The sequence below is a fragment of the Polypterus senegalus genome, chromosome 11 (assembly GCF_016835505.1).
Source record: "Polypterus senegalus isolate Bchr_013 chromosome 11, ASM1683550v1, whole genome shotgun sequence".
Classification (NCBI taxonomy): Eukaryota; Metazoa; Chordata; class Cladistia; order Polypteriformes; family Polypteridae; genus Polypterus; species Polypterus senegalus.
In genome coordinates this window covers 96,614,257-96,639,613 of record NC_053164.1, presented here as the reverse complement: position 1 = coordinate 96,639,613, position 25,357 = coordinate 96,614,257, and the positions used below count along the sequence as shown (strand labels likewise).

Here is a 25,357-nt window from a genome sequence, read left to right as displayed (position 1 = left end):
CTTCTAAGTATGAGGACCAAGAAAAGTTAAATGAACCTCCTTAATTTGGATTGCACAAGCATTTATAGTTCGCATTATGTTTCAACATTTTACAATACCTTTGTACATCTAATGTAGGGGCAATTTGACATGATGCAAAATTTCAATTATATAAATAAGGAGCACATTTCACAAAAGTTATAACAGTTTAATGTTCATACAAAATAATTTCGAGAAATGTTTCAAGTATAAAGTAAATAGGATCTATTTATCATTAAATTTACTTGATGAAGTCTGGGGCCATTCGAGCTGAAGCCAAAATCAGCAGCCCCTAGTGCAAAATGGGAACCAACCAGGGCAACAAGAAAAAAAAAATTTAAATCAATATAGTTCAAAATTCTGAAATCAACAGCTAGCATATGTTATTATAAGCAAGTACATACACTCACTGATAAAATTATTAGGAACACTATACTAATACCATGTATAGCTTCATTTTGCTCTCAAAACAGATTGCACAAGATGTTGGAAATATTCTTGAGAGATTCTGGTCCATGTTGACATGACTGCATCACAAATCCTGCAAATCTTCCATTCTACTACATCCCAAAGGTGTTCTATTGGATTCAGATTCAATGACTGGGAAGGCAACAGGAAAAACACTGATTTCATAGTAATGTTCAAGAAACCAGTTTAAATCGATTTTTGCTTAGTGACATGGTACATTACCATGCTGGAAGTAGCCATTAGAAGATGTGTAAATTATGGCCATGAAGGGAAGTATGTGGTCAGCAGCAATACTCAAATAGGCCGTGCCATTTAAATGATGACTAATTGGAATTAACAGACACAAAGCACACCAAGAAAACATTCCCCACTCCATTACACCACCACGAGCAGTTACTGTTTTCACAAGGCAGGTTGGCTATATGGACTGATGTATTCATGCCATTGGCACTAAATTCTGACCCTTCCATCTGTCTGCCTCTGCAGAAGCCAAGATTCATCAGACCATGCTTTGTTTTTCTAGGCTTCACCTGTCCAGGATTGCAAGTGTTGTGCATTCTGGGATGCGTTTCTGCATACCACCATCGTACAAAGTGGTTATATGAGTTACCAGTTAAGACACCATTTTCCTCTAAACTCTCTCATCAACAAGGTGTTTTCTTCTACAGAACTAACATTCACTGGATGTTCTGTATTTTGCCTACCATTCTGAGTAAGCTGGAGAGATTGTTGTGCGAGTAAATCAGCAGTTACAGAAATACTCAAATCAGCCTGACTGGTACCAGTAATCATATTAAAAAATTAAATCTCAAATCACTAAGATTACATTTTTTCCTGCTCTGGTGTTTTATGTGACCATTAATTGAAGCTCTTGACCTGTATCTACATAATTTATGCATTGCTAGGCTGCCACATGATTTACTGATTAGAAAATTGCATGGATAAGCAGGTGTACAGGTGTTTTTAATAATTAGCCCTAGTGAGTGTATATGAAATCATGATATTCATACAGTATTCACCCCAGCAGCGAGCGAACCAGTCTTACCGAATCAGTGTTTCGATGCAGAGTTGCCCATTCTGGGGAAATGTGAGGATCTCCAGCATATTTTTTAGATGTATCAGTATTTTGCCCTGAAAGATGACACAAAGGTAAATATCTAATACACATTTTCCACAGTACAGTTTTCTAATGGGTTATCTAGCATTGTTAATTCCATCCATCCATTATCCAACCCGCTATATCCTAACTACAGGGTTACGGGGGTCTGCTGGAGCCAATCCCAGCCAACACAGGGCGCAAAGCAGGAAACAAACCCCGGGCAGGGTGCCAGCCCACGGCTGGGCACACACACACATACAGACTTCCACCAAGCACACACTAGGGACAATTTAGAATCACCAATGCACCTAACCTGCATGTCTTTGGACTGTGGGAGGAAACCGGACCACCCGGAGAAAACCCACGCAGACACAGGGAGAACATGCAAACTCCACGCAGGGAGGACCCAGGAAGCAAACCCAGGTCTCCTAACTGCGAGGCAGCAGCGCTGCCCACTGTGCCACCCTGCATTGTTAATTGAGAAAGCCAATTACTGGGCAATTTCACATACTGTACAATGAAAACCTTTTATAGTATAGTTTTTAGTCATTTAAAGATGAGTAATTTGATTTTTTTTTTAATTTACCGGCCTTTACATTTGATTAACTATATAGGGCACTTTTATCCTTGTTAGTTTTGTTATACCCTACGTTTGGCAGAACTATTGAAATAATGACAAGATCCCTACATTGTTCCTATCAAACCCTGCATCAGTTTCAAACATTTATTTTTATTATTTAAAGTAATCTGTAACTGATTTACATGTACCTTTATCTATCTTTAAATAAAGAAGACATAATCTATAGATATATGCAGGAACATCTATTTAATTATTCAGACTTAAGCATGTTTAACAGTATAATGTTTATACATGTTTAAAATCTGTTAAGATTCTTTTGTTCCTTGTCATTCTTGCCACTTTATTCCATTCCATTGTCTTTTTTTTTGGATATTTGTCATCTTCCCCAGTCCCATTCCCCTCAATCACTCAATAATGACCATCAATTATAGTGCTCTTTAAAAAGGAAAAAGTTTAAAAGTTATTTCTGTGTTGGAAAAAAAAAAAAGGTACAACTGAAACGGAAAAGCAGTTAACAGTTGTGTTCAAAATAATAGCAGTCTGACATCACAAACCTGATCAATCACTTTTTTGAAAGAAATTATATTTCTACATGGCAAATAATTTACTAGTAGGTGTAGTGGAGTAATAGAAAACCAACACACCCAATAGTCATGATATGCATACTGCTGTTTAAATGAATCATTAATTGAAAGGGGTGTTCAAAATAATAGCAGTGTGGAAAGATCATTTTGTGAAAAAACGGGTGTCAATTATGGTACTTATTTAAGGAAGGAAGGCAGCAAAATATTGTACATGCTGGTTATAGTGCATTTCTCTCTTTAAATTTGAGTAAAATTGGTCGTTCCAGACATTGATCAGAACAACAGCGTACTTAAATTAAAAAGTTGATTGGAGAGGGGAAACATATAAAGAAGTGCAGAAAATGATAGGCTGCTCAGCTAAAATGATCCCAAATGCATTACAATGACAACCAAAACCTGAAAGATGTGGAAGAAAATGGAAAACTAGCATTCAAATGGATCAAAGAATAGTCAAAAAGGAAAAGACTCAGTCAATGATGAGCTCCAGGAAGATCAAAGAAGGTCTAAAGTTACCTGTGAGTACTGTTACAATTAGAAGACACCTATGTGAAGCCAAACTATCAGCACGAAGCCCCCGCAAAGTCCCATAGTTGAAAAAAAGACGTGCTGAAGAGGTTACAATTTGCCAAAGAACACACTGTCTGGCCTAAAGAGAAAAAGCGCTACATTTTGTGGACTAATGAAAGCAAGATTGGGTCTAGGGGCCACAAACAGTTTGTCAGATGACCCCCAAACACTGAATTCAAGCCACAGTACACTGTGAAGACGGTGAAGCATGGTGGCGCAAACATCATGGTTTGGGGACGTTTCTCATACTATGGTGTTGGGCCTATTTATTGCATACCAGGGATCATGGATCAGTATGATCAGTATGGATCAGTATGAATACCTCAAAATAGTTGAAGAGGTCATGTTGCCTTATGCCGAAGAGGAAATGCCCTTGAAATGGGTGTTTCAACAAGAAAACAATCCCAAGCACACCAGTAAACAAGCAACATCTGGGTTCCAGACCAACAAGATTGAAGTTATGGAGTGGACAGCCCAATCCTCAGACCTTAATTCAATAGAAAACTTGTGAGGTGATATCAAAAATGCTGTTTCTGAGGCAAAACCAAGAAATGCAGAAGAACTGTGGAATGTAGTCCAATCATCCTGGGCTGGAATACCTGTTCACAGGTGCCAGACGTTGGTTGACTCCATGCAACACATATGTGCAGCAGTTCTCAGAAACAGTGGTTATAGAACTAAATATTAGTTTAGTGATTCAAAGGAAAGCAAAATCTTGAAACATTTTTCAGTTTATACAGTGAGTTTCTGAGTTTGTAAAGAAGAATGCAGACACACTGCTATTTTTTGAACAGCCAAATATTCTCTTTTCTTCGCTTTCTGTAAAGGAGTAATACAAATTTGATAAATGTTTCTTCATGTTTTGATTTGGAATAGAATGTGCAGTGTTCCCAAAGCTTTTGCATGTATGGAAATAAAAGCTATTATAAGGATTTTGAGCTTTACTCACTCCACACTGCTATTATTACTGTATATAGTAAGATGGGAAACAATGAAAGAAGAAAAGGCAAAAGGAAAAGCAGGTAAAATATATAAGTGGCGGAACAATGAAAGGAGAAATGGTGAGCATAGGTGTAAAAATGGTGCCAGTACAGAAGATGAGCAGGGATTAAAAAGTTAGTCAGTCACTTAAGCCTGGAGAAATAGATGAACATTATCTTAGCTTTTTTTGTTTTTCCTTAAAAAGTTTCTTTGAAGCCTTGTGAAATAACACAAACAGAAAGATTAGTGCAGCAATGATTAAGGGATGTAAATTGTTCAAAGCTTTGTAAGGGATGTTTGTAAGCTTTGTAAGGGATTTGAACATGCTCAATAAATCAGTCTGCTGGATGTCTCCCTGTTTCACCAATGTAGATAACCAGACAGTTCTTACAAGAAATGCAAATACAATTTAAATAAATACATTTTATTCATTTAAAATAAATAAATAAGAAAAAAAAATTTTTTAGTTTGGCGAGAGGCCCCTTGTTTAATATTGAATTTAAAAGAGGGACCAGCTTTATGTGTACGGTTAGTGACATACTTGAAAGTGACAATACAATACAAAGCAGCTCCTTGTACAGTTCAAAGTACCTGGTCAGGAATGTGCCCCATTTAACCACCCCCCAAAGTAAGTCGAGAAGAGGAGTTTTGTAAAAAGTTTTGTGGTTGATATAAAGAAATCAATGAATGGTTAGGGAAAAGGCTTCAGTGGAAGGAAATTTTGTTTGATGATCTGTGGGAGAGAGAGAGAGAATATATAAGGGAGGAATGCAAGGACAAGTGGGATGTAGTTTTCATTATTGGGGTTACTCTTAAATGGATGTTATGAGGTTTACTACTGGCTTTATTTAGGGCCCTGTCACCAATATAAGAATAAATGAAGAAACTCCTCGTTCTGAGTGCTTCACTACAGTACTCAACTTCATCACTGCAGATGGGACAGAGTCTAATGTCAATATGCCAGGGATGAAAGAAACTACAGTGAAGGCAGCTATGTGAGACAGTTGATTTCTAACAGAGGTTTTAAGTCCTATGAAGCTGATAGAAAAACTATATTTAGAAATGCACATACAAAATGAAATCATTATGGATAAATTGGATAAATTCTTGGCTCCATGTTCTGCTACTGTCAAAATTAACTAATGAATCCAGTCCTAAATGTCATCCTCCTCATTGGCAGTTTTCATCATCTGAAGACCATTTTCAAAGAGGAATTATATTGAAGGGGATGTACTGTATGTTCAAGTCATGGGAAGATCAGTGCCAGCAACAACATGACAAATACAATAAAAATGTCAAAAACAGGAATTTCACCAAAATAAAATATACATACTACCAGCTAAATTAATAACCTTAACCACTTCAAAACATTTTTGCTTAAAATAAGTGGGTTCAGTTTTAAAACCTTGTCACACAAGCATGCTTGGGGACTACCCAAACAACTGTCAGGCAGGTGGGGGTGTTGTTGCTAACCACTGTCTCTTGTGCCCTTCAAAGTGTATTGAATACTCACAAAATGATCTGTTCACCAGAAATACTAACAATATAGAATAATGTGATGAAATGGCTAAATATTGAAATTGGCAAAAATGTCTATGGAAGAAATTAGCATCTAATTAGTTATTCCACAGTTGTGACAAGCAGCACCCAGAAATTTAAATATACAGTTTACTTGTTAAAATCTGCTTGTTAAAGATTAAAAATATTTACCAGATGGATAGCTCGCATTTACATTAAGGAGATGACCTTTGCTACTATAGCCCTGGTCACATGTAGCAGAAGACTGAAGACCAAAACCAGATGCTTGTGAAGGTGAATTTCTTCCTGCATGCTTGATGGTATTGCATTTGTCATCATCAAAAGAGTTCCACTGTGAAAAGAATGGATTGTAAAATATTATAAGCAACGAACGGTATATAAACAGTACAAGGAACCAATGGAGTCCAACTGATTGTTTTCACCAAGGACATAACTCTATGTGTTATACTGTTCAACAACTTTTCTTTTTCAACATAACACAAAGTATTCACATGTATTTTATGTACACTTTATGTGACTAAAAGGGTTCTGCATAAAATAACACTGCCAGATTCAACTTTATACTTTAGGTACAAAAGTACAGTAGATGTTATCATTACGTGTTCCTGATTTCAGTTATGTAAATCTTGTTCAATTACATTATATCTGACTGTTTACATGTTCATAATCACCTTTTTGCTCTCATTTGACTGTGGTATGGTGGGTCCATGGCTGGGACACTTTGTTTTGTTGGATTTTAATAAAGGCACTATTTCACTTTATACACCAACGACCTTGCTGATGCATGTGTGTCCTCATTTGTCTAGCTCACCCTTCGGGTTACGTTATCGGCAGTAGTGGGTTCAAGAGGCTCCTGAATGCAACAGGAGCATGAAGCTAACCCGCACCATCACAATAACTTAAAAAACAAGCAGCAGCCTTAAATATACTGGCTAAAATGTTGGACTGTAATTAACAAGGTTGCCCATCTCTGACTCACTTGTAACACTGAGTAAGTCAGTTAATATATAATATGATGCATATTATATATGAAATAACTGTATTAGAGCTTTGTAGTCATGAAATAATCTTTACTGTAGAAAGGAAAGATATAAAATAAAGTTTAGCTATCTTCTGACTGTTAAGGCCAATTCAAGGTTGCTACAGCCTATCACAGTAGCATCAGAAAGAAGCAGGAAGCACAGCTCATTCACAAAGGAGTACCCAGACAAACTACACAATAGTCAAAAGGATGTGAAAACTCTATGCTGACAAGTATTGGAGAGAGCTGTGAAGCAATAGAACCAACCCCTGTGCCGCCCTCTATAAAATAAACAGTGCATTGATTACTTTGCTGAAACTGTTAGTTTTATTTGGCTATTTGTTATGATGGTTATACTGAAGTGCATACAACCATTTCCAGTTAAATTCTCCTAAAATACAGTACATGTAAAGACAAAAAAATATTTGGTGTGCTTTTAATGTGTTTTTGATATTGTATGTTTTAAAAGGCATAGTAAAATATATATTGAAGGCAATTAAAATACTGAATTTGTATTATATATGTTGTCACATTTAAGTTACCAGGATAATTCAAAATCAAAATTATAATTTCTATCACATTTTGAAAGGAATGTGATGTTGCCTTCCTAATATTAAAATATTACATTTTTGTCAGAAGAAAATGCACTTTAACAATAAATACATATCCTAGTACATACAATTTCAAAACATACCTCAGTAGTCGAGCTTTTCTTGATTGTAAGACTCCTAGAATTAAGTTAAAAAAACTTTACCACTCTGTATTCTACTTAGATAACATTTTACGTTACTGAGAACAATATAAATGTGTCTAAAAAAATTATACATTTTAAATGCCCATATCATTAAACGTCTAGTTAGAAACACTGAACAATACTATATAATTGTGTAATTAGATTAATAAAATGAATGTTTTGAATAAGGTTTAAATGTGTAATACTACAACATAAAAAAATAATTATTTTAGTTCTTCAGTATTCTGTAAAAAGTTTTCTAACTCTTTCAATGTTTTCAAGTGTTATTTTATTAGAGTAATAATTAATCTTGTTTAAATATGTAAATTTACTACAAACTCTTAAAGTTCAAGAAGAAAACTCTTAATATCTGTCATTTGATATCAAAAACCTAAACATGCTAACATAATAACCTCCCACATTAATTTATTTAATATAATTGCAGTAGGTGTCTACCAGATTTGGTAGTAGTGGTCTTTGGCCAGTCTTTTTGGCAGACTTGCTACTGTTCATTCAAATTTCTAAGAATGAACTTGTGGGGTACAATTTTAAAACTGTACCACAGATTCTCAATGGCATTAAGTCAAAAATTTTACTGTGCTAGTACAGAATACTCACTTTGTTATTTTTGAGTCATTCTAAAGTTGTATTCACCCTGTGATAAACATTACACTTGATGTTGGAGGTACTTTGCAGACTATCTTTACAACTTCAGTACTATGCTGTGTGCTTCTATGCTTTTTGTTGAAAGTGATTACAGTTATGAGCACATTGTAGAATCATTTAGGTTTTAATTTGGGAGCACAAAGAAAAGACCAGAAAGCAGCTTTAACGCTCGAGACAGCACCAATTTTCAGTTTAAAGGCAGCAATCAAAATGTACTGACCACGAAAATAAGAGCAAGAAAAACAACTTAAACAGAGTATGACAATTTTATGTACTTTGTTTAAGTTGAAAAATCCCAGACATGTGACAACTTTCAAAGTCATTTGAACCCACTCATCATTGGCTTCACAGAGCAAATGACAAATAAGACTTGAATTCTCAGTAGCCTTTCTCTGGAGAAAAATTGGTGTAAAGGCACAGGGGAAGGAACATGTCGGAGAGACTACAAGTGAAAGGGGTGAGACAACTTTGATCTATACAATGCTGAAAGGTATATCTTCCCCAAAGCTTCTTTTGATCAGACTCAAATAGGATCCCTTGCAATATTTCCAGTACTATCATTCAACCACATTTCTTTTACTTCTAACTAGTTGTCCAGTTCCTTAAGAAATGTATTTAATTGCAGGAAACTGAAGCCACCAAACTTCAGGGTATAAATGGTGTTTTATTAGGCATGAAAAGTGTCAGGTTTGCAAGCACTATTTGAGGACATTAATAGACCAGTAACATCTAATTTACAGCAATTTCTTTCAGAATTTGCAGCTTCCAGGAGGCATTGGATCTGAATATTTATTCAAGCAGCAGATTTAAGTTTTAGTTTAAGATATATACTAGTGAAATATAACTACTTTTTTCTTTAAAGATTTTCTTACTGAGCATGTGAATTTGTAATAAATGACATGTACAAACAGGAACAAGATATGTAAGTATCATGTAAATAGTGTTAATATCTTAAACTTAATAAAGGCTTAGCTATTTCTGCAATGCAAAATAGGCTTTACACAATTTAAAAGTTTTATTTTTATGGAATTTAAATTGAGGCAAATTAAGAATTTTTATGTAGTAAATCTCAGAGCAAGTCAATAAGTAAAAAAAAAAAAGATAATTTAGAGACAAGACATGAATAATTTACTAGACGCAAGGACATGTCATTTGAATATTTTATGTAATATGTGTCATTGTTTACTGTCTAAAGTTTCTGAAACAAAGAAATAAACAATACATAAATTTATAATATACATTAAATAAAGTTATTATTAATTTTCAAGAAAATAATAGACACCCAAAAAGACCATATTGTAAAATTTCAAGCTGTAAGGCAGGCCAGGTCTACATGAGGCACTCAAACAACACAGTAACCCTCTTACACAGCATTTCTGTTACAATATATCTGTTCTTATGATATTATTATTGTAATAGCATTGAATTCTGCAACCAACAGTAATTGGTACAAGTGTCTCATTACCATTAATTCCATATCAAATCACTTAAAAGATCTGGCACATAAAATGAAACAGAATTCAAATCTCTTCTAGCTTATATTATATACATACAGATTTATTTTATGTTGCTTAACACTGCACATCATGAAAATGAACAGAATCAACTTCCTAACATAACTTGAATAAAGGTTACTTTTAATTAATTCATCACTTAGTTTCCTCCTGTAGATATTTAGTAAGTCTAAGATATCAGTATGAAACTATTTCCAAACCCAATATTTTATCATCAACACAACATATAGTACTACTGAAAAATCTGGCTCTCAGATACAAGATTTATCATCATCAGTTCTTTCTATGAACAGGTCAGCTAGTAAATAACATGCCAGATTCTTGCAAATGTGGAGAGATTTTTTATTTCTGTTTCATTTACATACATAGTAAAAATTCACCAACTAAATGCAACAAATAAAATAAGGTGAATATGCAAAAAGCCTATAAAATAAGGTGAATATGCAAAAAGCCTACCTTAACTATTTACTATAAGCAGGTGTGGAAGTCTAATTACTGAAATTCAAGGTCTAAACATTATAATATACCAATTTTATGTACAGCAATTATAGTTATGTTATTAACTTGTTTAACTTTTGCAAAAGCATTTTCAAAAGATATAACACTATATTATTTTAATGCACTAGTAAATTCAGAAAATACCCAGATGATTATTTTTACACAATCCTATTTAAGAAGGTTAGAGAGGAGCCTTACCTTTCCTGTAGTGCCTGTTCCACGGATTCCAAAAGACCCCTATTTAAAACAGAACTTTTATTGATAAGAAACATAAACAAACAAAACAACAATTTGATAAATTATTCCCACACTAAGACATTATCAAAAAGTCAAAATTCACCATTTTTGACTTATAGGTTCATTATCAAATACGTAAAACTGCCATTGTCAATAACCCAAATATTTTTAGACCCATTATGATGATGTGCAATTATGGTATTTGAGTCCACATTGGGTGATCCAAGCTTGATTTATTTTCCAAGTTTTTGGATACAAAACAAAAACTTGTTATGAGTGATTTTTGTTATGACATTTTGGAATTATATCTACCTGATTAGATTGTTAGATTAATATATACAGTATTAACATGTGCTGGATTATTTCAAACATTAATTTGATTTCTGTTTACAATCCTTGCTAGAATTTTGGTTTAAGAGTCTATCTCCTAGTTTTTTGTTTTTTTTTCCATTTACCACTGTGACCTTACAATATTCCAACAACTCTGGTAGAACAAAACTATTAGACCATAAACAAATAACATAACGTGAAATTGAGCTTTTGGCTTTTAGATTAGAATTTATACCGACTGAGCCAAAGAAACAACCATAAAAGTTTTCTTTACCTAAATACTACTAAGATATTAAATTCTAGGCAAGCCTGTTGGGCTTTACTTTTTAGAATTTTAGATTTTGTGATTTCTGTCATCCTTAAGAAAATAAACCAAACTGATAAGATTCTACCTCTAGGAAGTTTTTATTAGCAACTGTTACTTCTGTAAAACATGAGGAATTGGGGTGATAAAATGTATAACATTCTAATACTGTATAAGTTATTCTAATAATATTTTAGAAGAAAAGTTTCATGTTCCTCCTGAATTTTGTAAAGACATATTAGGAAAGGCTCACTTTACAAATCTATTTAGCCATCCAGATATAATATAAACCAAGGAACCTTTGAAAATATATTTTGGTGGGATAATATCTTTCACAACATTAGGAGCCACATTCTAACCTGTAATATTTGTTTTAGGTCTTCCTGTTTAAGGCCTTTCCCTAGGGTTCCTTCAGCCTATACCTCTTTCCAACAGACTACGGTATTCTGCTGAATGGCAGCTTGAATTTTAAACAGGAATCAGAAGATGAAACATTATTTAAAGCCTAGCCAAGATCAGTATCCACTGCCAAGCCCAAAACAAAACCCAGAACTCTTAGCCAAAACATGTAGCCCCAACATTTTTTGAACTAGAAATCGTAGATAGATAGATAGATAGATAGATAGATAGATAGATAGATAGATAGATAGATAGATAGATAGATAGATAGATAGATAGATAGATAGATAGATAGATAGATTTATTAATCCCAAGGGGAAATTCACATAATCCAGCAGCAGCATACTGATACAAAAAACAATATTAAATTAAAGAATAATAAAAATGCAGGTAAAAACAGACAATAACTTTAAATAATGTTAACATTTACACCCCTGGGTGGAATTGAAGAGTCACATAGTGTGAGGGAATGGAACGATCTCCTCAGTCTGTCAGTGGAGCAGGACAGTGACAGCAGTCTGTCGCTGAAGCTGCTCCTCTGTCCGAAGATGACACTGTTCAGTGGATGCAGTGGATTCTCCATGATTGACAGGAGCCTGCTCAGCGCCCGTCGCTCTGCCACGGATGTCAACCTGTCCAGCTCAGTGCCTACAATAGAGCCTGCCTTCCTCACCAGTTTGTCCAGGCATGAGACGTCCTTCTTTATGCTGCCTCCCCAGCACACCACCGCGTAGAAGAGGGCCACAACCGTCTGGAAGAACATCTGCAGCATCTTATTGCAGATGTTGAAGGACGCCAGCCTTCTAAGGAAGTATAGTTGGCTCTGACCTTTCTTACACAGAGCATCAGTATTGGCAGTCCAGTCCAATTTATCATCCAGCTGCACTCCCAGGTATTTATAGGTCTGTACCCTCTGCACACAGTCTCCTCTGATGATCATGGGGTCCATGAGGGGCCTGGGCCTCCTAAAATCCACTACCAGTTCCTTGGTCTTGCTGGTGTACAGGTGTAAGTGGTTTGAGTCGCACCATTTAACAAAGTCCTTGATTAGCTTCCTATTCCTGCCCACTCCTGATGCAGCCCACAATAGCAGTGTCATCAGCGAACTTTTGCACGTGGCAGGACTCCGAGTTGTATTGGAAGTCTGATGTATATAGGCTGAACAGGACCAGAGAAAGTACAGTCCCCTGCGGCACTCCTGTGTTGCTGACCACAATGTCTGACCTGCAGTTCCCGAGACGCACATACTGAGGTCTGTCTGTAAGACAGTCCACGATCCATGCCACCAGGTGTGAATCTTCTCCCATCTCTGTCAGCTTGTCCCTAAGGAGCAGAGATTGGATGGTGTCGAAGGTGCTAAAGAAGTCCAAAAACATAATTCTTACAGCACTACTGCCTCTGTCCAAGTGGGAGATGGATCTGTGTAGCATATAGATGATGGCATCCTCCGCTCCCACCTTCTCCTGGTATGTGAACTGCAGAGGGTCGAGGTCGTGTATCTGTGACCTCAGGTGCTGAAGCAGCAGCCGCTCCGTGGTCTTCATCACATGTAAGTTCAGAGCGACAGGCCGGAAGTCATTCAACTCACTAGGACGCGATACCTTTGGGACTGGGGTGATACAAGATGTTTTCCAAAGCCTCGGGACTCTCCCCTGTTCCAGGCTCAGGTTGAAGATGCGCTGTAGAGGACTCCCCAGTTCCAGTGCACAGGCCTTCAGCAGTTGTGGCGATTCTCCATCTGGACCCGCTGCTTTGCTGGCACGAAGTGAATGCACAAAATGCACTTGCAAACTTCAAAGATCTACTTATAATCTCAGATGACCAGGATTAGTGATGTGGTGGTGATCATGCCCTAAAATGGCACCACTTCATAATAAATCAAAATCTGTTGGGAACAGGAATACATTTCAACTATACTAAAACAAACCTGAAACAAAAACTAATTCAAGAAATGGATTTAGTAGCTCAGAAAATCATAATTAACTGCGTAAAACCTGGCCAAAAATCTATTTAAAAATGAGTAAGAAATTAATAATATCAGACACATATAAACGAAAGACCTGTGTGTATGTGTTTGAGCGTGTGTGTGTGTGTTTGTGTATGGAACAGTGCGCTCTGCTCACAGTCAACCTCAGCCACTACATGGTCCTTGCATGCATACTAATGACACTGATGAAGGGACATACTGTCAAAACAAAGCAATAGCCGCAGCTCAACAACGTGCAAGTGAAACATAACAACAACAGAGGCCAAGGCGTGAAGTTTTTACTAAAAGCACTATCTATCTGGAGGTATTTTCTTGAGACAAAGATTAACAGGACTCATATTCCAGGGATACAACTAAGATATTTTATTTCCAGTGTCTCCTCACAAAAGCCAGTGATGCAGCAAGCACAAGGTGGGTCCACATCCTCTACAATGGGTACTTCTTACGAATTAGCTGATGTCTCTCCAAGTTTACAAATATAGTAAAGCTATTAGGAGTTCTTTAGGTTGTTCTTTGTCCCAAAGACTACACACCGCTAGTTACAAAATAATCACAAAAACCCATTCTACTACAGCGCGGTGTCTGGGTGTGTGCTTCTCACTTATGATGGATCAAACATGGAACTGAGAAAAAAGATGGGGAGTGTGAATGTGATCAGACTAAACCTAGAACTGATCTTCCAGAACATAAGTTGCCCTGCCAGTGAATAAAACATTCCACCCTTGAACCCCAACAGTGCAAATCAAGAATTCTATGCATTTTAATTTCCGCTGAACAATCAACATTAACAGGAGGAGAATAAACAGAATATTTATGATAAAGACTAGTGTGAACAGGTTTCAGACAAAACATGAAGAACATGGGGTGAATATGAAAGTATGAAAGTAGAGCCAACTTATATGAAATCATACCAGTCTTATTCTCAATGGAATAAGGTCCAATGTAATATTGTCCTAGATTGTAGAATGAAATGCTGAGGCAGGTAGCTTGCACAACAGGCTACACTTTCTGCCCAGCCTGAAATTCATGATCTGCTTTCTGTTAATAGATCATAAACCACTTTGCCATTCAGTTTTACATCCAGTGAGAAACTCAGAATTACTAGGTACCAAAGAAGAAACCAAATTTAAATACAAAAGAGTTGATTTAAATATGCATAATCATTTCAAAGTTGACATTTTTAAAGCTGAACGAGAAAGGAAATTGCTCCTTTCTAGAGCTAATACATAATATACTGCTCAAAAAATTAAGGAAACATTTACTCATCACAGTTTAACACCAAGTCAATTAAGCTTTAGGGATATCAGTTTGTCCAGTTAGGAAGCATTAGCCAATTGTGAATCAGCTTCACTTGCTTTAGTGCAAATGAAAGTGACACAGGTACACTGGACAGGCAACAGCAAGATAATCCCCAAGAAAGGAATAGTTTTGTATTTTGCTAGTGTACTTGTCACTACTGGTAACACAAGTCAGTATCTGCATCTAAATCAGGTTGCACAGGTAGTCCAGGTCCTCCAGGATGGCACATCCATATGTGCCATTGAAAGAAGGTTTTCTGAGTCTCCCAGCACATTCTTAAAAGCATGAGGTAGATACCAGAAGACAGGCCTTTACACAAGGAGAGGTGGTGTTGGACTGTGAATGATTGAGTGTTTTTTGAGTAGTGCCGTTTAACCAATTTCTTGGTTTAATAATGTAGAGATGAGAGGCAGGGAGTTAATTGTTTTTCACGGTTATTTTGGTAAGCCTTGTGGTGTAGCTGGTCCACAGCTCAAGTCAACAAGGCCTCTTTTTAAATAAATAATCGTTGCACTCGCGGCTTAGAGAGGGGGTGTGGCAGTGTGGCTAAAGAGGTTCCCGGGTGAATTCGTAATGAGGGCGGTCCTCGCTTAAGTGCACAGGTGAGTCATCTGCATCCGTAATTGATGCTGGGAGCTACTAATTGTCACATCTGATCCATGTCCCCGGATCATATAATAGCGCGAGGCGGATGAAAGGAGAAAGAAAAAAATAATGTAAAGGAATGAAGAAGGAGAAGGAAGCAGGAAGGAGAAAGCCGGGTCAGGAGAGCATGCGCAGGCCCACGCTGATTGCAGGTAGCTAGGAGAGGCGAGCCCGAGTGTGGTGTTAGGCCGGCACCTGAGGGCCGACGGTAGTGGTCACTCCTGCTGAGCGCTTGTTTAGAGCAGGAGTGACTAGGAGAAGGTTGGCTTGCCGCAGAAAAGGCAGCGGGACTCGGGGACTTTGGAAGTGGAAGCCCCAGTGTGAGCGTCCTGGTCACTGGGGAGCCCAAATCTCAGTTTGGGTGAGCAGAACCAGAGCCAGAGATCAGAAAGGCCACTACACCAGAGAAGTGAAGAATGTCAGCTGCATGTAGGGTGACTCCCTGGATGGGAGAAACAGGGGAGTCACCAGTAAAAGAATACACTGGCCTTTGTTTTGAAAGACTGGTTCCAGCCATTATTTTAACCTCGTTGTTTTCAAAGGATTTTTTCCTAGTGTGTTTTTAACCTCCACAATTCACCGTTTTTTATGGATTATGTATTTATTAACTTTGATGCACTGCACTTTCATTTGGACACTGTTTTGGTTTGTTAATTTTAAATAAAAGCACTTTTGCACTTTTTGCACCATTCCCTTGCTTCACTGTTGTGCCTCACTGTCCAGCTCATCGTGACATTACCAACAGTGTTGGGTTCAGAGCTCCCAGAAGAAAGATGGGAGCATGGAGCGGAACCTGCATCGTCACAAGCTCCCAGACATTAATGCAAAGCTGTAAACCTCATTCCTTCTGTTCCACAAAAAAAGAACCAAATGCCAAAAGGATTGCTAGATGGTGTAATAAATAGATTTTATAAACTTCCTTGAATATATTGCTTCATTACCTCACTTTGTGGCTTAAAAAGAGAATACATTTTCCTCTCTGGATAATGATTCAATTGAACAATAATATTTCCAGTGAGGAGGGAATTATTTTTGTTAATTAAACACATTGCTAAAAAATTAATGATGAAACATAATCAGAACACATGGGAGGTGATTGCAGTGGTCTTTATGGCTGATCTTCCACCTGTTCAGCAATGTACTATTATTTTGTAAAGTTTAATCAGTTCTCAAAATGAACTCATTTCATCCCCCTAAAGAAGTTGCGTATGGCTTGGAAATTAGCTGATGTTTTTCTAAAGGACTTTTTGTATCTTCATCTCTTTCTCCATTCTACTGTATTATTATTTCATTTTTTGTTATTGTTTCATTTTTTTAGGAAATGTTACGTGCCAAGATATGCGGTAAACTTAATCTAACCTCAGGTTGCCACCTGAGAGTAATAAGCAGAGTCAATTGTAATTTGGAGAATTTTTATTATTCCAGACCTAATGGAATGTTATGTTGCTTTTAGCAAAATCTGCATACAAAGGTCTGTTCCATTCTTTAATATGGATCTGATTTGCTGAAAATGGGCTTAATGTCATCATTGGTAACTAGTTTGGCTAGGTGGTTACTAGATTGTTTTGGGACAACCTGAAGATGGCGAAAGTCAAAACATTTTCTGATGATAGACATAAACTGATCCCATAGATTCAGGATTGGTGAAAGGTGTGGCTGACTATATGAGACATCCACCTAATATTTCCATTTCACAAGATGATTCCACAATTCATTGATCCTTATTCCATTGTTAAATGGGATGGTCCTCTTAATTTTCTCTTCCTGTGCAGATTCACTCTGTCTTTCATATTTGTCATGTTAGTCCATATTTTACTAATAATGTTATTCCTCTCACTGCCAGGGCTCTTGTGTCAAATGTTTTATGCATTGCCATAGTTATGGTCCTGAAGAACATTATTGGGTTCTATTCAGTGATATTAATGATCCCAGGTTTTTGTAGTCTTTTCATCTTTGCAATCTTGGTCAGCCTGATGAACACTCATAGAAAAAGCACCTTAAGTGAAAAGCTATGCTGTGACTATTAGTAACGGATGTTTTTCCTGTTAACAACTGATTAAAACATGTCATTAATGAACAAATAATGATTTTGTTAACTAAAACTAAAATTAAAAACTAAAATAAAAATGAAAACATGTCTGACAACTAGAACTAAACTAAAACAAGGAAATCAAAATTAACAATAAAAAAAAACTAGTTTTTGTAATTTTAATTTTTACCATAGTAGGGTTTGAGTCTACTGAGTCCAATGCAAGTGTGCAGCTGACAGTATATTTATTTAATATTATTTAAAATCGAATGGTCGTAAATTTGGACAAGGAACGAGCATTGATTCATATGCATGTGCAAGTATCCCTCGCCACTGGTGTCTGAATATGTGGATTTCATTGGTTATTTCATCCATCACTCAGCTTTCCATTCTAGAACTGAGACCAAACACCAAAGCCTCATAACTTGTTCTGTGAATTTCAAATGCCATAATTGACAGTTAGAGATGCCTCATTGTCGGCAAATGGCAGGCAACTTTCACAACCTCAATGAAAAGGTGCTTAAATTAAAACATGCCACATGATACTCTGAAAGATACTGCTAAACAGTTTGAAAAGTAGAACCATGAAGAACTTGTCAAGGTTGAATAGCTACCTGCACACTTCAAATTTAGTCAGTATTTACACTGGAAAAAATGTTACCTGTATACAGCAAAGAAAGTAAGAATTTCAGCCTTTTCCACCTTACATCTTTCACAGATATAGCTTGTTTATTGACAGTATCTTTGCACAGATGGATTAAGATGATGTCACATGCAGTCAATGTTATCAACCCAGCTGAAGTTACATAAATACTTTTAGTTTTAATCAGGTTATTAGTACTGATGTTTCAATGTGCGGTTTTCACAGAGTTCATTTCTGTCACACCATCATGATAAACTTCTCTATGTTTACACTAGAATCCCCGAACCCTATGAAAAAACTAGTAATTCCGGACAACTTAAATTCCATTTACAAATGTGTCGATCAGAACAAGCAGCAAGCAGCCTATCCCAATCAAAAAACGCAAATCCACTTGGGCAAAAAGTCTTTTGTGTATCTGGGTGTGAGGCGCCTGGAGTTGCAGAGGGTAAATAATACATTGTTATTTGGAACACCTGCATTTCATGTGTGTTCCATGACTACAACAATCTATGTAAATGTAGGATGACGGGAAATGCGAGAAATGCAAAAAATGTCAAAACACATACCTAAAAAAAACTTTTTTCATGTTATCGTACTAACGACAAAATGACATGAAGTGTATAATGTGTGAAGACTGAAGTCCAAATATCAAATAAACACTTTCACAAAAGGTAAATGTATAACAAAACAAGTGTGAATTTATTATAAATATAACAGAAGAAAAAGAAATTGGGTGGGTTAGGGTAGCAGCTAAACTGATACGACCACTTGGGTGGTGCAGTAGTAAGAACTGCTGACTCATAAACAAGTGGTTGCAGGTTTGAGCCTGGCATCATCCCAGAATTATCATTTTGAGTAGTAAGCTGTTCTTATTGTTACTATTACACAATAAAAACATACATTTGATTCAACTCTGTAACAGTCGGTATACATTTATGGTACTTGTAAAGGTTAGGGTTTTTTTAATTCAGTTTTATTCTCTCAATCACGTTCACGCTCCCCCCAATCTGACACAGCTGTTTTCAAACAAAGATGTGCTATAACAGAGGTGAACTCAGATGAGGATGAGGGTTCTACAATGGAGAAAGAGAACAGAAGCCCTCCCCACAAGAAACATCCACTTACACATAAGAACAACGCAACTGCACCAGGCACAAAGGCGAAAGATGACACCGTGTGGATGCAGCAAGAGGTAGGGTGTCGTCCTGTCAGTGGATATTATTGGTTAATCTGCCATGCATGTCCTTCAATCAAACAGCAGGGCATGCGAAGCTCGCCAAGGTATCATGCAAAGCTCTATTTGTGATTATGTTTTGTGATGATCTGTATATGAAAAACATTTATATGTTACTTATATAAAAGCCACAATGAATGTTATATAACTATTTACCTTGATTTATTTACTTATCTTCCTTCAGTGTAAAGTCACAATTAGACTACAGAACTTCCTGTATTTGATCGACCCAGGCATGCTGACAAAGTACAAGTGTAATGCTACTTCAGTATGTGAATTACTTTAGCTGCAGGTGGAAGCTCCTGTCGCACTTTACGCAACTTACTCATATACCTCCCACAACACACTGGTGCCCTTCTGGTTCAAATGTAACCCTTGTGACGGAACAGGTGTCATCTGTTCCAATACCCCATAAACCTATACCCTTCTACCGTACACCTACATTTAAGCCACATGTTAAGCCTTCTAATCTCCTCAAGCTTACCTGGACTGGTGAATGGCACAGACAGAACTTGAGAGAAGACTACCTTGTCAGTTCTGCTCCTCAGCCTGGAACCTAACTCTTCATTTTGGATCACAGAACTGATAGACTACCTTTACATATGTTATTTGTTCCAACATGGAAAATGCCATCTGGATCAACCTCCGCTCTGGACAAGGGCCTAGACACTTTAGCAGGGAGGTCTCCCACCTGTGTACCCAGAAGGCACTATACCATCTGTCTCTGGAGCAAACCTGTGCTTCAGTTCCCCTAATGATTGACTCCCCGACTATCACTACCTCTCTCTTTGTGAGAACTGTTTTTGAGGTGGCCCATTCAGGGCCTTCATAACTGCCTACCACCTCAGAATATTCAGAGACACATTCCAGTTCTGCAAGGACCTGAAAATGGTTTAACACTTCCAATTCTGGGATTGACGCTAAAAAACAGTGTGCACCCTTTACCTTGCAACTTCTGACTGTGACCCACCCATCTCTATCTGTCTAGTCTAGAATCTCCTCCCACGCCACCTTATGGGCACACACTATCTTTCTAAAGGACACCTGGCCAGGTCCACCAATTCTCTACTACAACACAGGCCAGGCTTCTTCTCCTCCAGTTCTGCGACCCTAGGCTCAAGGTGCTGAATCAGCTGGCATCTCCTGCAGATGTAGCCCTCACAGAAGACTGGCTCCTCCAAACCATAATCTAAAAAGTCCAATATTCAGCAGGACTTGCATTGCACTGGCCTCATTTTTAAAATTTGAGTTAGGATTACTAAAACTGCCTTAACTTTTTTTTTTATTATTTTATTAAAATTAAACAATTTAACTTAAATGGTAAAACTAAAAAAAAATTAAGCCAAAGAAATTACATTAAAGAAATGCTACAGTTATTTTATACCTTCTGGCCCCTTTAGCTCCTATAATATTCTCCCCTTTGACTGCCTGCTGTTTTTCTTACTATGAGGTTACTTCACGTTTCCTGATCTGTTCTCCTAACTTTGCGCTCTTCTTATTCTTTACTTAAAAGCTCTCTAATTAAACTTATTGTACTCTTTCATATTAATAACCTTACTATTGGCTATTAATATTGATGACACTGTCCTACCGCCAAGTTGTTTTGCCTGCCTAAGGAAAAGTCATCTCTGATGGAAGATTGTAGGAATCATCGGGTTGAGGTGTCCTTTCATCAGATTGGCTGGCCCTGCGCTGACTCAGTTGTGGAATGGCCAATAGAGAGAGGCAGCTTCATGGCCGAGGTCTCCGGGACTCTGATCAAATCTGAATCCTATTATGTGATATCATCTACTGTTGAATTCTGCTCTGTACTTGTAATATTTTATTTCTATTGCACTACTGTATTGAGGATTACTTGTGTTCTGTTCTGTGTATTGTATGGTATTTTACCCCATTTTTTGGCACACACTTTACGCCCAACCTACCTGGAATGGGGTCTCTCCTCAAATTGCCTTTCCCAAGATTTCTTCCATTTTTTCCCTACAAGGGTATTTTTGGGAGTTTTTTCTTGTCTTCTTAGAAAGTCAAGGCTGGGAGGCTGTTAAAAGACAGGGCCTGTTAAAGCCCATTGCGGCACTCCTTGTATTGTATTGTATGCTTGTGGAAATTTATATATATGGAAAAACTCATCTCTGTTTCTGCTATTATTGTGTGTCTTCAAAATTATTTAAAAAAAAAGCAAAGTAATAATTCCCTGAAAAAAATACATCAGGAAATATCAAAAATACATGTAAAATAAGAACATATATGTGCAGTGATCTTACTGCTACAAAATGATTCTCAAAAATAAAAGAGAAATAAGTAATTTTAAAATTAAATAATATTTGCTAAAACTTGTTTCAGGTTAAAGTAACAAATTACAATATAGAACACTTCTGTATTTTTTGATTATACTGGAAGTCTTCAACAGTCACATCATCATGAGGTCTGTCACAGACAGTGAAATTAACGCAGCAAGTTGATAGGTACAACATGAATGATATATAATTTATTAACAATCAAGAAAAATGTGTCTTTATACTTGCAAAACTGTGTCCATGTGAGCATTTTGGTAATACAACTAAAACTAATAAAATGTAACAAAAATTTAAAAAGTTAATCGCTGTAAAAATAAAAGTTAATAAAATCAAGGGGACAAAAACAATTTAGAAAATGGTGAAAAAGTAAAAATAAAAAAAAAATAAAATGAAAAACTAAATAATAACTAAAACTAAAAAAAATATCTTACAACTACAAAATCACTGCTAGTAAGTGCTTAACTGTTTTCTGGGACCTAGTACGTTTTTGCCTGAGACTCTGTATAGTTTGTGTTCAGCTTTGAAATTTGAAGATTTTAGTTTTTAGTTTTAGTTAAACTTTAACTTTGTGTTTCTGTTTTGAGATTTGTTTTAAAACTTGTTTTAAACATAGCATTTTATTGCTACGTTAACAATGCTATGTTGTTCTTTTATTGGGTACCACCATCCTGAGGTTCAATTATTAACATCCTTTGCTCACTGCTAGGGTCGCATATCCCAGAACTTGCGGTGTGTGACACAATCATCACAAATGTATTTGAATCAATATTGTGAATAAAGTTCAGGTTTGTGAATACTTCTTGCAAATGTTTTTTCTTTTGAAACATTAACATATAGAAATGTCTGCTTAGATTTTCAGATTTTTATATTTATACTTGTGGTCTGCCAATACCCCAACAAATCTGGTAGAACATGATGACCTGTGTGTCACATGCCTAACAACTACTATAGCAATAGTAAACAATCAGATGGCATCAATGAGAAAAACATCCACAAAAAAAGTAAATGTACTGTCAGTGCCACATGGGTTGGACGGCTCGCTGACAGCCCAATTTCCATTATAGTACAAAAACAAATTGCAACAAAATGCAACAAGTAAATAAAATTCAGTGCATTTTAAACCCTAAACAGTCTCATATTATTAACTGTAAAAAACTATAACAGAAAGAACACAAATATTATAAACTTGATTTGGCAGGAAGCACAACAAAATGAAAATAAAAAAAGTAATGTTGACCTTAGACCTATCTAAATACAGTAAGAAGACTGTCTAGCCCTTTGGAGTGGCTTCACCATTTACATACTCAAAACACAACAACAGCAACAGTCCTCTTTACATCTCTCTCCTTCCTTTCTAACCACATTTGCATGTCTTCCTTCCTTGCAGACGAGCACATGACAGAACTCAAACTTGGCTGGATTGTACCAAGATGGCCCTTAAAAGCCCCAGCCTTGATGCATTGCAGCCTTGTGAAACTCCTGGGGCCATTTTCTCATCATAGCACGATTGGTCCATTTAACATAATGGGTCAAGCAATTCTGCAGGGACCAAAAATTGCACATTCCTCAATCTCCTTCTACTGTTAATAAATCTCTTAAAACATTACTTCTGAGGATCATTCCATTACTAGCAGCCCAATCCTTACTAGTTGGTCACCTGGACAAGATGCAACACAATACACTATAATCCTAGCACTGACCCTGATTAAACTCATAAAAGAAAATAATAAAACTAGAAAAACAGAGTACAGAGTTCAACTGTTCCAAAAAAGTAAAGTTTTAATAATAATGTAAGAATAAATAAAACACTACTGAATAAAGGTGCCTTGGCAATATAGTGCATGGCCCTCTAGCTAGAGTTTGTAAAACACTGTAGGGCTACTGGCTGATGCGTGAATAAGTTAATTACTGAGAGCAATTGGAAGCTGGAGGTTGCTGCTATTTTTGGTTGTGCAACAGAAAAGCATAGGATGCAGCAATTCAATTTTTCCTCATTTATTCACTTTTGGTTCCTCTGGTGTGCAACTGTGCATAAATATACTAGAGTATATGAGTAGGAATGAAGAAATTTCAGAGTAATATTTTTTACCTTTAATTGATCAAAATATTTATGAAGCAGACAGTAAAAAAATCTTACAACATTAAACTTTATTTAACAGCAAAAGCAAGATTTATGCTCACAGTTTATAAGTTTGATTCTGACAGAATATTATGACATTGTAATATAAATAACTTACGGACTACTGTGTTCCTCCCTATCAAAATTCCACTCGTCATCTGACACCTGTAAAACAGAAAAGAGTCACTAGAAGTACAATTTGGTTTTTTGAAAGAAAGTAGCTTGTCTCATTGTTTCTTCTTATCCTGCCTTTTTAACACTAGAATTACCAGAGCCAACTAAAAAACGTGTAATTTCCGGCCCACCTTAAATCTCTTCACACCTCTCCATCAGACTGTTTTGTCTTCGAAATATGTCAATAAGCCCAAGCAGCAAGCAGCCTGCTATACCATCCTCCCCACCGCTTCAGAACGGGCAAGAAGTTCCCGTTCCTGCCTTGATTATATGGGAGTGAGCTATCCAGAATTGTAAGGGGGAATACTTTGATGTGTGTTCTGTGTCTACAACAATCTATGTAAACACATCATTAAAACAGAAATGTTTTTATGTTTTAGTTGTAAATAACAAAATGTAGACATGAACTGTATACAAATATCAAACAAACACTTTCACAAAAGGTGCAAGTACAATACGACAGCTTCTGTGGTGCTGTGGTTAGAACTGCCGATTTACAATCTGGAGGTCATGAGTTCAAAACCAGCTCCCATGCAAATTTACTGTTTTGAGTAGTGAGCTGCTCTTATTGTTAATATTATACAATAAAAACATACATTTGATTTGTGTCTGTAACAGCCGGTGTAAATTCATAGCACTTGTAAAAGTTAGCGTTTTTTTTTTTCACTTTTATTCTCTCAGTCACGATCACGATACAACAACCACCCCCAGCCCCAGATCTGACGCGGTTACTTTTTATCTGAAACTGGAAATAACTGTATACGTGAGTGGTGTTTTGAGACAACGGAACTGGAAATTCTCTGATCCGGAGGGATAAAAGCTGACACACAAATGCTGGTGAATCTACCTTCTTCGTATCTCACCGTCACTTGAATTTTTTTATTGAGTTTTATTGAGTGTTCCTGCTGACGCTGAATTAGTATGCACCTTATGGTCCATGATGTCAAAGCCGCACTGACAAAAAAACAGAGACACAGGTATATATGATATTTGGAATAACTCATTTTATGACCTGTAAAGTACATTTCGGAAAACATTGTGGCACTGATGCAACATTATTCATATTATTCATATTCATTTGCACTCCTTCTTGCGCTTGTAGTCAGTGACCGCATTTTTTTTTTTATCTTGCCAGTGTTCACTTTTTGCTGTACAATGCTGTTTCTTTTGTACTCCAGGACATGCAGAGGAAAAAATAGTACAGAGAGGTCAGTTCCGCACTATATGCAATCATCAGATTTAAATGTTAACAGTTCCAACACACCCAAGGACCGTCCTTTCTACGTTTACAACATGTGTGCCTATTGCAATATACAAAATTCTCTCTATGCTGTGGTTACTATTACACTGAAGGGGCTGGGGGGAGCGGCACTCTTGGAACAGAAGCTTGTC

At 36.7% G+C, this 25,357-nt stretch overlaps 1 protein-coding gene across 1 annotated transcript in view; it reads right to left on the bottom strand.

Moving 5' to 3' along the window:
- map4k2 (mitogen-activated protein kinase kinase kinase kinase 2) overlaps window positions 1-25,357 on the bottom strand; it is a 207,397-nt gene that overhangs the window by 45,009 nt on the left and 137,031 nt on the right. The window contains exons 15-19 of the mRNA XM_039769324.1: window positions 23,910-23,956; window positions 10,467-10,505; window positions 7,552-7,585; window positions 6,008-6,167; window positions 1,532-1,617 (exon numbers count right to left, since the gene is read on the bottom strand). Coding sequence (XP_039625258.1) covers window positions 1,532-1,617; window positions 6,008-6,167; window positions 7,552-7,585; window positions 10,467-10,505; window positions 23,910-23,956 — 366 coding nt within the window. The remainder of the gene's footprint in view (window positions 1-1,531; window positions 1,618-6,007; window positions 6,168-7,551; window positions 7,586-10,466; window positions 10,506-23,909; window positions 23,957-25,357) is intronic.